Genomic DNA, 13,587 nt, shown 5'->3' on the forward strand with positions numbered 1-13,587 from the left:
GTGGGAACATCTTGCAGCACAAGGATCCTTCTCTGAGGAACATCCAAGCACATCCCAGCCTGTTGCCTGCTGTGCTTTGCCTCGCTGGGTTTTGCAGTGATGCTCTCCCGCTGCCCCTTCTCCTGCCACTTCCCAGAGTTTTCCTTTCATTTTCACTTCCAGGTCCCACTTCCCAGCACCCAGGAGCCCCACTGGCTCTTTTCAGCCAAGGCTGCAGGAGGAACACGCTGCAGCCTTTCCCTCTGCCCAGGAGTGCTCCCATTCCCGCCAACAGCAGACAGCCCACAGCATGGAATCATGGAATCATTAACACTGGGAAAGGCCTTGGATACCATCGAGTTCAACCATTCCCCCAGCACTGCCAAGCCCATCACTCAGCTCTGGCCCCATATGCCACATCCACACGTTTCTTGAACACTTCCAGGGATGATGAGTCCACCACTTCCCTGACACAATCACCACCTGCTGGAATCACCATCTGCTGCATTTCCACCCCTTCCCCGGTGGAATCAGCATCACCCACTGCTGCTGCCCCACTGCCCCATTTACTCTGTCCTTGGGGACCAGTCCCTCCAAGTCCCTGGAAGGCAGCTGGCACTGGACACACATCACGGAGCCGCCCCTGAGACAGCTCAAGGGATGTCACCTACCTGGTGTCCTGAGCATCCAGGTGACACGCTCATCCCTCCACCACGGCTGCCAGGAAAGCGCCCCGGGTCGAGCTCTCCCTGTGGTCGGTGGCTTGGCTGCAGGGCTGGAAAACCTGGGGATGCCAAACCCATCGCTGGTGGGTCTGTGCCAGCCCGGCGCTGGGATCCCTGAGCCGGGGACACCTCCTGGTATCCAGGGTGTCCGTCCTGAGCCGGGACCTCTGAGCAGCGGGGTCCCTGCTGGGATCCCGGAGCTCTCCCTGCACCCGCAGGGATGGAACAGGGATGGACACCCCCACAGTACCTGCCTTTCCCATTCACCAAAGCTGGGATTTTCAAGAACTGGAAAGCTGAAAGTGCTACAACCCAGTTGTCCATAGTTGGTGTGTCCATGGCTGAGCTGCTCCACATGTGTTGATGCTCCATTCCCATCTGCCCACAGATCCCTGCAGAAAAGCCTCCCCAGAGAGGAGTGCTCTCCTGGCACTGTGAGGGAGCTGAGCTGCTCCTTGTGGGTTTTGGGAACTCTGGAGAGCTCTGTGCCAAATGGCACAGCTCAGGGAGCCCATTGGTTTCCCAAAGCCCTGCAGCAATCCCTGTGCACGTCCTGTTCCCTACACAGCCACAACTGGGGCTCGGAGGAGTCCCAGGATCCAGGGCAGTCAACACTCCCACTCAGCTGAGCTGTACCTGAGCTCCCAGCTCTGCTGGGGGGAGTTGGTATCTCTGGGCTCATCTCTCCCTCCCAGCCTGGCGTGTGCCAGGCAAAACTGGAGGGTGGGAAGAAACACTCCACCCCCCACCCACGTCAAAATGGTCTTACCTTTGCTTTGCAAGGAGTCCAGCTCTGCTGGCAGGGAGAATGTGGCTTTCTGGGTACTGCTGATAAAGCATTGATTGTCCCCGGGGCAGGGGAGGGAGGAGCAGCTGTGTGCTCCCTCCAGCTCTGACTGTCCTTTGTTTGTGTGCAGGAGGAGCAGGACCAGGATCAGCCGGGAGTGGAGGTAAATGTTTGTCTGCAGCTCCATAAGTGTGGAGGCCAGGGCTGTATTCCCATGGGAGCCCTCCAGGAGCCCCCCCTGGGCTGTTTGAACCCAGCTTAATTGTATTTTTTAAAAGTAACCTCCTTTTCTTCCTGCCCTGTTCATCTCCACAGCCTCCATTAAACCAGAGCTGGCTCCATGGCTGTTTGTCCCTTGTTTTTGCCTCTGGAGGTGCTGGCACTCCCAGGAGAGGTGGCTCTGGGCTGGAGGATGACACAGTGTGCAGGGCAGGTTGTTCTTTAGTTTAGAAGTTTCTTTACCTATAAAATTGCTTCCAACTTTTCTGTAATGACAGGCTGTGGGTGTTGCCCAAGGCTGGGAATAAGTGAATTCCTTTAAATTCTTTCATGAAGGAGGATAACAGTGTCTGTCAGGGGGGGAGCTGATGGTGACCCTGTGAAGATGTAACAACATTTGGGGGTCCCAAAACTAAGATCCATCCAATTTGACCCCACCCTCTTCTCCCACCCCCCAGCCCAGTTGAGCAGAACTGTTACCCTGTGGAGAGGAGGAAGGGCAGGGGCTGGGAGTCAGGATAAACCCGTGGGATCTATCAGGAATTACAGCACAGGAATTGTTCTAGAAGTCCAAGTTTTTAATTGTTTTTTTGAAGACAGCTTAAAACATGATTCTCCCGCTTCTCCACAGCAGTTCCTGTCCCCCATGTCCCCTTGGAGCTGGGGCAGCCAAGGCAACCCTGCCCTTCTCCATGTCCCTCCACCCTTGGGGCTGCTCCAGGGGAGTTCCACAGGTATGGACACGGCTGGGAACAGGCTCAAGTACTTTCAGTTACACTCTCAGGGCAGAATATCTGCTACCTAAGGTTCACAATTGAAGTTCCACAACATAAAAGAGTTCCAAAAAACCAAACTACAGCCAAGCAGAGAAGGAGTGGTGCTTTGACATCTCGAGGTTTACGACAGTTTATCGACTGACAACGGACAATTTCCCAATCCTGCTTCTCTGACCTTAAGCATTTGTGGCAAAATGTTAAGCTGTGGATTACAACAGGACCTGCAGCCTGGCCTAAAGCAACACTCCATGGTTGTGGTGTGCTCAGCATTCCTTGTGCAGCCTCCAGAGTCCCCAGCTCCTGGACTGAGGACTCTCCAACACGTGTCTCCACGGGCTCGGGGCGGCCTCACACCCACCTCAAGGTGCACAACCCCAGAACCAGTTTCAGCTTAGGCTCAGGCTACATCTCCACTTGCATTAAATACATTTATTGCAAACATCTTGACACAAAAATAGGTTCTCTCTAGGCCATTCACATGCAACGTAAAGGCGAGAAGCGACTACCTAGTACGACACAGAGGTTTAACCTACACACCTTTAATGTTCAGACCGTTCCCCCCGGGGCTGCCCCAGGGCTCAGGAGCCAGAGGTGTTGTTGCTTCCGAAGCGCTGGTTGACACTGTGCAGCAAGTGCTTGGGGAGGCAATTCCAGGAACTGGCCAGCATCTCCTTGAAGCAAATCACTGCTTCGAGGCACAGCCTGGGAGAGGGGAGACATGGATGCTGTCAGCAGGGGGAAGGTTGCAAGGAAAGCTCCTTCCTTGGAGATGGTTCTCATCAGCAGTGCCAAACACGTGCTGAGAGGAATCCTGCTCCATCCTCACAACTGGCTGCTGCTCTGCCAGCATTCCTTAGAGGAAGAAGTGTTTTCTAATATTTTAGGAACATAAACAGGTCTGGTGGTAACCCTACACCACTTATCCTAAAATCACAGAATGATTTGGGTTGGGAGGGACCTTAAAGCTCACCCAGTTCCACCTCCTGCCACGGGCAGGGACACCTCCCACTAGCCCAGGTTGCTCCCACCTGGCCTTGGGACACTTCCAGGGATGGGACAGCCATGGCTTCTCTGGGCAACCTGTGCCAGGGCCTCGCCCTGCTCACAGTAAGGAATTTCTTCCTGATATCTAAGCTGGGGACACGAGAGTTTAATGTTGAAGTCTTGCTTTCTTACCTTACAAGAGATCTTGGTTGTAGGGAGAACACAAGAATTTCGTTACTGTGAGCCTGGGGGTGGGGAGAGAGAGAGAGAGAGAAGAAAATGGGTTATATGAGTTCACACTGTTACAGCAGGAGCCCAGGCTCACCCACCCAGATCATGGAATCACAGAATGGTTTGGGTTGGAAGGGATCTTAAAGCCCATGTCCTTCCAATCCCCTGCCATGGGCAGGGACACTTCCACTAGAGGAAGCCTTCAGGTTTCCAAGCCTTCAGGCATCTGCACTGAGGGGCTTGGGACACAAGCAAACCATGTCCTCCTCAGGCTTTGTTTATGCACCTCTGTGATCCCCACAAGATCCCAATGCCACCTAAAACCAACTCAACTGGCTGGAGTGAGCTGGCACCGGGAAGGGAACGCTCCAAGTCAACTTACAGCTTTGGAGTGGGCGAGCAGGTTGTTGGCACAGCCCCCAAACACAATCACCTCTCCCTCCTCGCTGGCACAGGCCGTGTGCCACAGCCTACAAACAGAAGGCAGCACTGCATTAACCCAAAAAACCCAGCTCAGCCTTCTCACTGCCCCGGGAAGATCCCTCCTCATCCCTGGGAGCACTGAAAGCCAGGCCAGGAAACATCGCTGCTTTAACTCATTTAACCTGGATCAGAGCACTTCCCAAACAAGAGGGATCCCAGGAACTCCAAGATGTGTTTCCCATGCCACCCATGTGCACCACAGAGGTTTTTGATGCTTTAAATTGCAGGTCATCAACTCTTATTTACTCAGCAGGAAGCCAAAACCATCCTGGGTGTGCATGGGCTGAGCCATCGGCTCGGTGACACCGGCCTGTGCCCAGTTTGCTGGGACAGCAGGGACACACTGGTTCCAGTTAGCTCTGCTGCAGGCCTCTGCAGCCAAATCAAACCCTAAATCCCGAGATCAACCCCCAAATTCCATGTTTCCTGCCATTTCACAGACACCGAGCCAAAGGCTGCCTCCAGCACCTGCCCTGTGTGGTGCTCACCTGGAATTCTGGGAGCACAACACACCTGCATCTCTGGGACACATGGAAAACAAGAGCTGTGAAGAGGAACGTGCGTCCTGTCTCTCACAGCCACCACTAAGTGCTTCCACACTCCTTTTATAACAAGTTTCCAGGAAATTGCCTGCCATACCTTGGTTTTTCGGAATAGTTATGCTCAAACTGTATCCACTCGTTCTTGCTGATACAATAAATCCAAGCATCACCTGCAAACAAGCAAAAGTCCCAAATATAAACAGGATTCCACTGGTTCTGTCACATTTCCTGCAATAAACAGGTACTCCAGCAGAGCACAGCCCATTTCTGTTCCTAAACAAATCGAATATTTTAGGAAAAACCTTATAAAACATTGGCTCCTGTTTGACAACAGGTGTTTAATGTAACAGAGGTTTATGGGAGTGAAGATGGAGAACTGTAAAGCTCTTACTAACTGCAATTTGCATTAGATACACTTGTAGAGCAGATGATTTGCTATAAATAATAGTGTCTCCAAACACTCCACATCCTGCTCTGTGGAATTAGCTGTTGGCCGTGAGGAGCTGGAGCACAAGTGCACAGGAGGAATTTAGAAGGAATTCAAGCAATAATTCAAGCTTCTGTGCACAGCTGTTCAAGAGCACAAAGGCAACACCAAATCCCTTTGGAATGACTTACTCAGAGGCTGCTTGTCTGTGGTGAATCCTCCAAAGAGGAAGAGGTGATCCGAGGAAATCGGTGTTAAGGAATGCCACGACCGGCCGACTGGGCAGATGCCTTGTGTGAGTCTGGATTGCAATGAAAACACCCCAAATTACACAGGAGGGACAATAAAATCCCACTGCTCTTTTCTGCTCTGGTTATTTTTCAGGGATCTGCAGGATTCAGCTTCGCCCTGTGCAGCTGACCCAACAAGTTTGATTTCTTTAGACACAGCAAAGAATTTCAGCGGATCAAGTTTTAGTACCCACATTTCGTTCCACTCCCAAGTGTCCAGGTCCAGGTAGTAAAAGTCGTTCATCCTGGACTCCTACAACAAAGCAGATGGTGGTTCAGATACCCAGCTTAGGTTTGAGCATCCCAGGGTTAAACTGGGCTGGGCTTACCCTGTATCTGCCTCCGAACACGTAACCCCTGTTCCCAACCGTGGCACAGGCGTGAGCGGCTCGAGGGGACGGGGTTTTACCCTGGGAAAGGAAACAGTGACACCACAAACCAAAGAGAAAAAAGGCTCAGAGAAACTCAGATTAAAGGCCAACAAGGAACAGAGTGAAAAAAAACCCCAGCCAGTAAGTCATTCTGTGTGCAGACTTGCTTTTTGATAGATGGAGGATCAGCAAACTCATTAAAAATGGGATTTTTTTCCCTCTTGAAGTGTATAAATTTTGCTTTTAGCCACAAAAGACAGACTGTAAATGAGACAGTGGCATAATAAATCATTATGTGCATAAATCATTAAGTGTCCAAGGCCAATGTGGATGGGGTTTGGAGCCACCTGGTCTAGTGGAAGGTGTCCTGGCCCATGGCAGGGGGTTAGAACTGGATGGGCTTTAAGGTTCCTTCCAGCCCAAACCATGCTGAGATTCTATGGTTGTATTAGATGTTATTTTTCTTGAGTTTCTGAAATCCTTGAGGCCTGTGTGCAGTAAGACAAAGCAATTCTTTGGCAATCTGGGGTTACTTGTCTCAAATTTCGTTTCCTCCAGCTCCATGGCAATAGTACCCCTTTTCCCTGTTCCTGAATGCTTCAGGGACACTTCAAATGTGTGCATTTGCAACTGGGAGTGTTTAATTCTATCTTGGCCACACTTCAGCACCCAAGTGACACGTCCCAAAGGCTCACATTGCAGGGAGGGTGACAGCAAACCACACATTTCATTCTCTGGAGCTCCCCGTGAGCACAAGGCCACTGAAGTGTGAAAGGAAGCAAGTCACAGGGAAAAGAAAAAAAAAAGATGATGACAGATCAAAATAAAAGGCAAATTTCCTGGTTTTGAAGAGTGGATCTGTGTAGATGAATGGTTTAAACGGCTCCAAGAGCACTACTGTGTAACATTACTGAGCTGTAACTTAATTAATTGACACAAGACCAATAATTACCGTAGTTATGGGCTGGCTCCAAGTGAAAGTTTCAAGGTCCAGAACATGCACGTGGTCGTTCCACCCTCTAGGAAGACCTGAATTCTTTGAGAATCATAAATAAGCAGCAAGTTTTAATAAGCACTGATTAAATATTGAAGTTGAAATAGAAATTACTTTCAGGGTTACTTACCCAAAAAGAGGTCTCATCGAATTCAAACGTTCCCCGTTGTTTCCCTTCAGGAAAATAGCCATAACCTCCAAAAAATATCAGCCTGAAAGGAAACACGGACCAAGATCTGTGAGAAATCCTGTCACAGCTGTTGGTGTAAATTAAAGTTCTGTAAAGGCTGTGCTCAAACTGGAAAATCAGAGAAGCTCCTTTGGCTTCGCTACTTTCGGTGCATCTACAGTGCAAGTTTTCCAGGTGTGGGGCCCCACTTCTTTCCTAATCGATCCTACCACCCACACTAAATCCCTCTGGAGCTGCTTCCCAGGCCTCAGGCTTCCAAGCTTTGCTCCAATTCCAAATATATGAAGCCACCAGGGTGTGCTGCCTGGTCTCTGTACTTCAGCCTTCACCACCAGGACTCCCACAAGGCTCTCCTGGGGTTTAAATGGGATTTACCTTCAAGTTTTATCTTTGGGTTTTAGCCTCTGTAAGAAACCAATGGCATGGCCTTGCCAGGAATTCCTACTGGATTATGGAGTGATGGCAAACAATCTGCACCACCTATAATTAAACACCCACAACTCAGATTTACATCTGAACTGATCACATCAGGTATGGTAATGATGAGCTCTCTCTCCACACCAAGAACCTGAAAACCAGCACCATGGGCAATTTTATGGAATCACAGGATAGCCTGAGTTGGAAGGGACACACAAGGATTTTTCTGTCTTTCCTGGGTCTCTGCAGCAAATTCCACAGTAATTATCCTAACTGTGAGCTCTCTCTCTCCATGGAATGGGAAAAGCAGCACAAGCTGCTCCAAAGTTTACTCCAGAATCACCACAAAAATCACAAAATGGTTTGGGTTGGAAGGGACTTTAAAGCTCAGCCAATTCCACTCCCTGCCATGGGCAGGGACACCTTCCACTATCCCAGATTGCTCCAAGCCCTGTCCAACCTGGCCTTGGACACTTCCAGGGATGGGGCAGCCACAGCTTCTCTGGGCAACCTGTGCCAGGGCTTCACCACCCTCACAAGGGAGAATTTCTTCCCAATATCCCATCTAACCCTGCCCTCTGGCACTGGGAAGCCATTGGCCCTTGTGCTATCCCTCCATCCCTTGTCCCCAGTCCCTCTCCAGCTCTCCTGGAGCCCCTTTAGGCCCTGGAAGGGGCTCTCAGGTCTCCCTGGAGCCTTCTCTTCTCCAGGCAAACACCCCAACCAGCACCACAGTGAATGAATAATGAGAGGAGGGTGCAAGTCAACAACATTTTTGCCTTCAACACCTTGTCTCCCTCATTTTTCCCAAGGTTTGCAATGCCAAGAGGCCTTCTGGCATCTCTGGGACACGCTCCCAACTCGGTAAAAACACCACCAGCAGTTCATCCAACACATCCCTTGTTCTGGGCAACCTCAAGCCCTCCTTGAGTTTGAACAAGCAGCTCTTGTTCAGACAAAAAAGCAGAGCAAAGACATGACCTGGAGGGATGAAAAGGGAGTCCCTGTGGGGTCCTTACTTGTTCCTGTAGACCCACACCCCGAGCTTGTCCTTGGACGAGGGGGGCACCCCCTCACACTCCACTCGCACCCACTGCAGCACCTTGTCCGTGGATCTGGAATTCAACATGTAGAACTGGAAGAAATAAAAAGATTTGTTTAATCTTTTCACTTTTTTTTTCAATCTGAATTTGTTCAAAGCTTCAGTCTGACTGGTGTTAAAATAGTAACTTTTAATTAACGTGCATCAGCAAAGGAAGAGAAATAATGAAAAGTCCTTTTCTTGGTGGAAAACTGGAGTGCTGAAAACATTTGCAACAAAATATGGATTCACAAATCCTTTATCCTTTGCAGACTCAAACACTTTTTACACAAGTAATAGGTTATGGACATTGAGTTTTACCATCCAAAAGCTGATGTGGGCTACACTGAAGGTGTGCACAGAATAACAATTGTCTCATAATTCAAAAAATGATTAAAAAAAATCAAAAAAAGTGGGGTTTGTTATAGAACTGTCCCTTCTCTGCACGTTGCATCCTTTCACAGGGAGAGAAATAGCTGCTACACATGTACAAAAGAACTGAAATGTAAGAATGCCAGAGCAGGAAGGAAGTCACACTTTATACAGGTAGTTTGTTTAAAACTGCCTGCAAAAATTGCATCAAGTTCCTTCCAGTTTATAGTTATACATTTAAATGTATAAGTCTATATTTAAATATATGTCTATATATAAGCTATATATTTAAATATATAAACTATATATTTATACAGGCCTAAACTATTTAATTTAAACCACATTGCCACAACATCAGAAAATATTATTAATTAATTGTAGTTGGCAGGGTGGGGAATTGGTCACAGGTTGGATCTTGGAGGTCTTTTCCAACCTTAATGATTCTGGGATTATCAGAGACTCCAGAGAAGAGAAACATTTAAACCACCACAGAGCAGTTCCAGATCCCCTCCTGATATTATTTCAGGCAACTCTGGCAATTCCCATCTTTCCAAAGCAGCAAACTCAGAGGCACGGGGTGAGTTTATGGGGTGAATTGCACAAGAACAGAACAAATGCCAGGTCAGGGTGTTCCTGTAAAGCTTCCAGGGCATAATCCTCCTGGGAAATGATGGAATAAACGGATTGCTGACCTTGTTTGTGTTGCCCCGTGCGTGGTGCCCTCCAAAGAGATACACCACTCTGTCCACACACACGGCACAGCTCCCAGACATGGAGGGGGGAACATCTCCCTCTGTTTTGCTCTTCTTCCTAAAAGGAGGGTGTGAAATATTTCACCTGATCAGAACAGACATGAATGGTTTCATCTGGAGCAGAATTTTATAACAATGCCAGTGTGGTTTGAGTTCCAACTGTGGACACTCAGTCATGAATTCTTCACACCTTTGCAGGTGAAACCATTTAAAAAATTAAGCTGGGAGGATGGAGGGGGTGGGGAAAATGTAATTTAATTAACACATGGGGTTTTTTTGGGGGGGAGTGGGAATCCTGTCTGCCCAGGTCAGGAGTTTGGAATGTTCCAAATCCTCAGGCAAAGAGGAAGCACCTGTCTAAACTGCAGGTTTCTGTTTTGCTACTGGATTTTTCCTGTTTGTAAACATCACAATCACAAAGAGGAGCTTCCAGCCCGTGTTCAAGGCTGTCCCTAACCTCAGGGAGGGCTGGAAGCACGGCTGAAATCCCCCTTTCTGCAAAGCACTGAGGAGTTCCTCTGGCTGCATCAATGTTTAAAAACAACTCCTTGAGAGAACAACAAATGAGAAAATTCAACAGGGTTTCCCTGAGAACCACTGCCATCAAAAGTGGTACAAATACAATTCCCATGTGCTGTGTCCTATCCCAGGCATCCCAAAACACTTCACACTGGTGATCACACACTCCTGTCCAGGCTGTCTGTCCAAGCTGCCTGTCCTACTTCACTTTGGGAAAACATATCTGATGTTTTTACAGAAAAAACCCACCCAAATCTGAAATATTCTACACATTTTTGCAACAGTCTGATAGGTGGGAACGGAATGTTCAGGGAATTCTTTCCCTGCTCAGCCCCTCAGAATGGTTTCTATATCAATTTAAGGATTTATCTGATTTTTTTTTCCCAAATTAAGTTAATTATTTACTGTACCATCTTCCAGTTTCCATGTTGTAGATCCATATCTCATCCCTAGGCAGGTAGAAGTCATAAAATCCCCGAACTTGGGCATTCTGCAGGACAGGACAGAGGAGAAAAAGCAATGTTAGAAGGATGTCTGACACGTGGAATTACAGACTCCTGGGAATGTTCACACCCCCTCAGAGATCTAATCACAGGACAGAACACAGCAGGAGCAGTGCCTGTTGCACTCCTGTGCCTCCCACCCGCACAGAGAGCAGGAATCAGCCTAATTTATTGTCTGCTGAGACCACACGAGCTCCCAGGCGGGTAAATGGAAGTTAAACCTCTGTTTTACAGCCCAAGCCAGGGAGCAGAAACGAGCCAAAATTTCCTTCTTAATTCCCCCACCTCCTGCACGACACCAATTTCTGACTGAGCTCACTGACAACTCACCTTGCTGTCAGAACTGCAAAATCATTTTGTGCTGCAGCACACGCACTCCCCCCCACAGCGTGGCACCGACCAACCTGGGATCTGTCACACCCAAAATACAGCTGTGCTGGCAATGCTGGAACAGTCACCCCTCCCACGGTGCACAATTCCAATCAGACAATATTCCCTACACGAGCTGCCAAGCAACACCCCGCCCCCCTCACCCCCCCAAAAAAGTCATCTCCGTGCCAAGGTTCGACACTCGTGATTTATTTCAAGCGTTGCAAAACACCTCAGTGCCGTGTTCCAATCTGTCAGCTCGGAGGGGTGACTTCTCAGAGTCGCTCCCAGAGCAGTGGGATGGCAGGAGGGCTATTCCAGGAGGAGCTGTACCTTGTATCCTCCCCAGACGTACATGCAGCGCCCGTCGGTGACGGCCACGTGCCCGCTGCGCTCAGCGGGGCTGTCGTTCTCCAGCTGCTCGAAGCCGTCCTCGGGCGGAGCCGGGAGCTCCTCGTCCGCCTGCAGCTCCTCGTTCTCATCCGCCATCTCGGGACGTGCTACGGGCACACAGAACCGCGGGATTATGGAATATCCTGGGAGGGAACCCACACGGAATCGTCCGGTCCGGCTCTTAAAGTGAACGGGCCCGGCTCCAGCCGCCGGGTTTGAGCCAAGGTCTGTGTTTTCTTAAAGAGAAATTAAAACCTTACCCATGAAAATCTTGCAAAGCAAGAATTAAAAATTTCTAAAAGAATTAAAATCTTACCTATAAATACGTTAATTGATTTGCACAGGGAAGCTGTGGCTGCCCCTGGATCCCTGGAAGTGTCCAAGGCCAGGTTGGATGGGGCTTGGAGCAACCTGGGATAGTGGAAGGTGTCCCTGCCCGTGGCAGGGGGTGGGACTGGCTGAGCTTTAAAGTCCCTTCCAACCCAAACCGTTCTGGGATGTCAAAACCCGAATAAATTTGACAGCTTTGTCTCCAACACGGTTTTCACAAAAGTGGAAACTCACGGACCTTTTCCACTAAAGCCCCTTTGGGCCCAAAGTCCCAAGTCGTGTCTCCCACATGCAAACCTTCCCGCAGTTGTTCAGCACAGGACCGTGCCACCTATCCCACATAAAATTCCACAAAACCAACCCCCCTGCTCCCAGTCCCACCAGCACGCAGAATTCCCAGACCCCAGTGTCCCTGGAAGACACTGATCCAAAGCTCAGGGGAGCCGGACAGCCCGAGTTTGTGCAACCAAAGCCAGGGAAAAGGTCCTGCAGTGGCACCACCTCACCCTGCACTGCCGGGTTTGACATTCCAGGTCAGATATCCCGGGTTGGATACCCCGGGTTTGATATTCCCCTACGCCGCTCCTGAGGGACTCCCGTTTAATTTTAATTACTCCTGTGATTAACCCACCACCTTCGGGGGGGTTATCTCCGAGCTTTAATTACGCTCCACATCAGAAAGCCTTGCCCCGCAGCTCCGTGAAACCTGCCTGCTTCGGGCTAGCGGGGTTTTCTGTGATAATACATATAACATACAGATATATTTAATACGAGGTGTATTGTTGATGTTACCCCTCAGACACGCTGGGCCAACGTCCCCTACAGCCATTTCCGAGCCCCCCTCAGGTCGCTGCAGCCCCACACCCCGGCGGGACGGCGGGGTCTCCTGCCGACACCTCCCCCTGTCGCGACATACCTCAGAACGGGACGGGCCCGGCGGGGGCTGCTCCCGACACGTCCCGCTGTCGCGACATGCCCGGCACCGGCCCCAGCGCTGCCCGCCGCCGTTACCGGCCCGGCCCGAGCCCGCCCCGCGCCCCGGCTCCCTCAGCGCCCTCGGCCCGCTCCTACCGCGCTGTCGGGGCTCCCCTGAGCCCCCCGGCCCCGCCGACGCTCCGGGGCTGCCCCTCCGCCGGCCCCTCCTCCCTCAGCGCCCGCCCCGCAACATCCGCCGGGCGGGACGGACCTTCCGGCGGCGCCGCGCAGGCGCAGGGACCCGAAAATCACCCCCGGGGCACCCGGGCCTTCCAAAATTAACATGGAGGGCACCTGAACCTTCCAAAATTAACCTGGATGGGCACCCGGGCCTTCCAAAATTAACATGGAGCATACCTGAACCTTCCAAAATTAACCTGGATGGGCACCCGGGCCTTCCAAAATTAACCTGGATGGGCACCTGAACCTTCCAAAATTAACCTAGATGGGCACCTGAGCCTTCCAAAATTAAACGGGATGGGCACCTGAGCCTTCCAAAATTAACCTGGATGGGTACCTGAGCCTTCCAAAATTAAACGGGATGGGCACCTGAGCCTTCCAAAATTAATCTGGATGGGTACCTGAGCCTTCCAAAATTAACCTGGATGGTCACGTGAACCCCCCCAAATTAACCTTGATGAGCACCTGAACCCCCCAAAATTAAACTTGGGAGCACATGAACACCCCAAATTAACTGAGGGGGGGGCACCTGAAACCCCAAAATCAAAGCTTACAGGGCACCTGAAACCCCCAAATCAAACCTTGGGGGTGGGGATTACTTGATCATTCCCCCCCAAAAAAAGGAAGGAGGGAGGAGGGGAGTTTAGCACATAATACTACAGCTCTGTTACAAAACCCAGTCACAAAACTTCCCTCTT

At 50.3% G+C, this 13,587-nt stretch overlaps 1 protein-coding gene across 2 annotated transcripts; it reads right to left on the reverse strand.

Moving 5' to 3' along the window:
* Positions 1-2,267: 2,267 nt before the first annotated feature.
* Positions 2,268-12,939, reverse strand: KLHDC2 (kelch domain containing 2). Of its 2 annotated transcripts, none has more exons than XM_051772185.1 (14): positions 12,806-12,939; positions 11,345-11,511; positions 10,550-10,629; positions 9,561-9,678; positions 8,435-8,550; positions 6,939-7,020; positions 6,767-6,850; positions 5,773-5,853; positions 5,638-5,696; positions 5,345-5,454; positions 4,824-4,896; positions 4,084-4,171; positions 3,663-3,715; positions 2,268-3,188 (listed from the first exon to the last, which is right to left on the reverse strand). In XM_051772185.1, exons 2-14 carry the CDS (start codon positions 11,498-11,500, stop codon positions 3,065-3,067), a joined length of 1,224 nt encoding a protein of 407 aa, XP_051628145.1. In that variant the 5' UTR covers positions 11,501-11,511; positions 12,806-12,939; the 3' UTR covers positions 2,268-3,064. The 2 variants fall into 2 exon arrangements, with proteins under 2 accessions (XP_051628145.1, XP_051628144.1); XM_051772184.1 differs by lacking the exon at positions 12,806-12,939 and adding an exon at positions 12,651-12,785.
* Positions 12,940-13,587: the final 648 nt, after the last annotated feature.

This window comes from Manacus candei, unplaced genomic scaffold, assembly GCF_025592945.1.
Source record: "Manacus candei isolate 608988 ecotype Guabito, Panama unplaced genomic scaffold, ASM2559294v1 h1tg000150l, whole genome shotgun sequence".
Lineage (NCBI taxonomy): Eukaryota > Metazoa > Chordata > Aves > Passeriformes > Pipridae > Manacus > Manacus candei.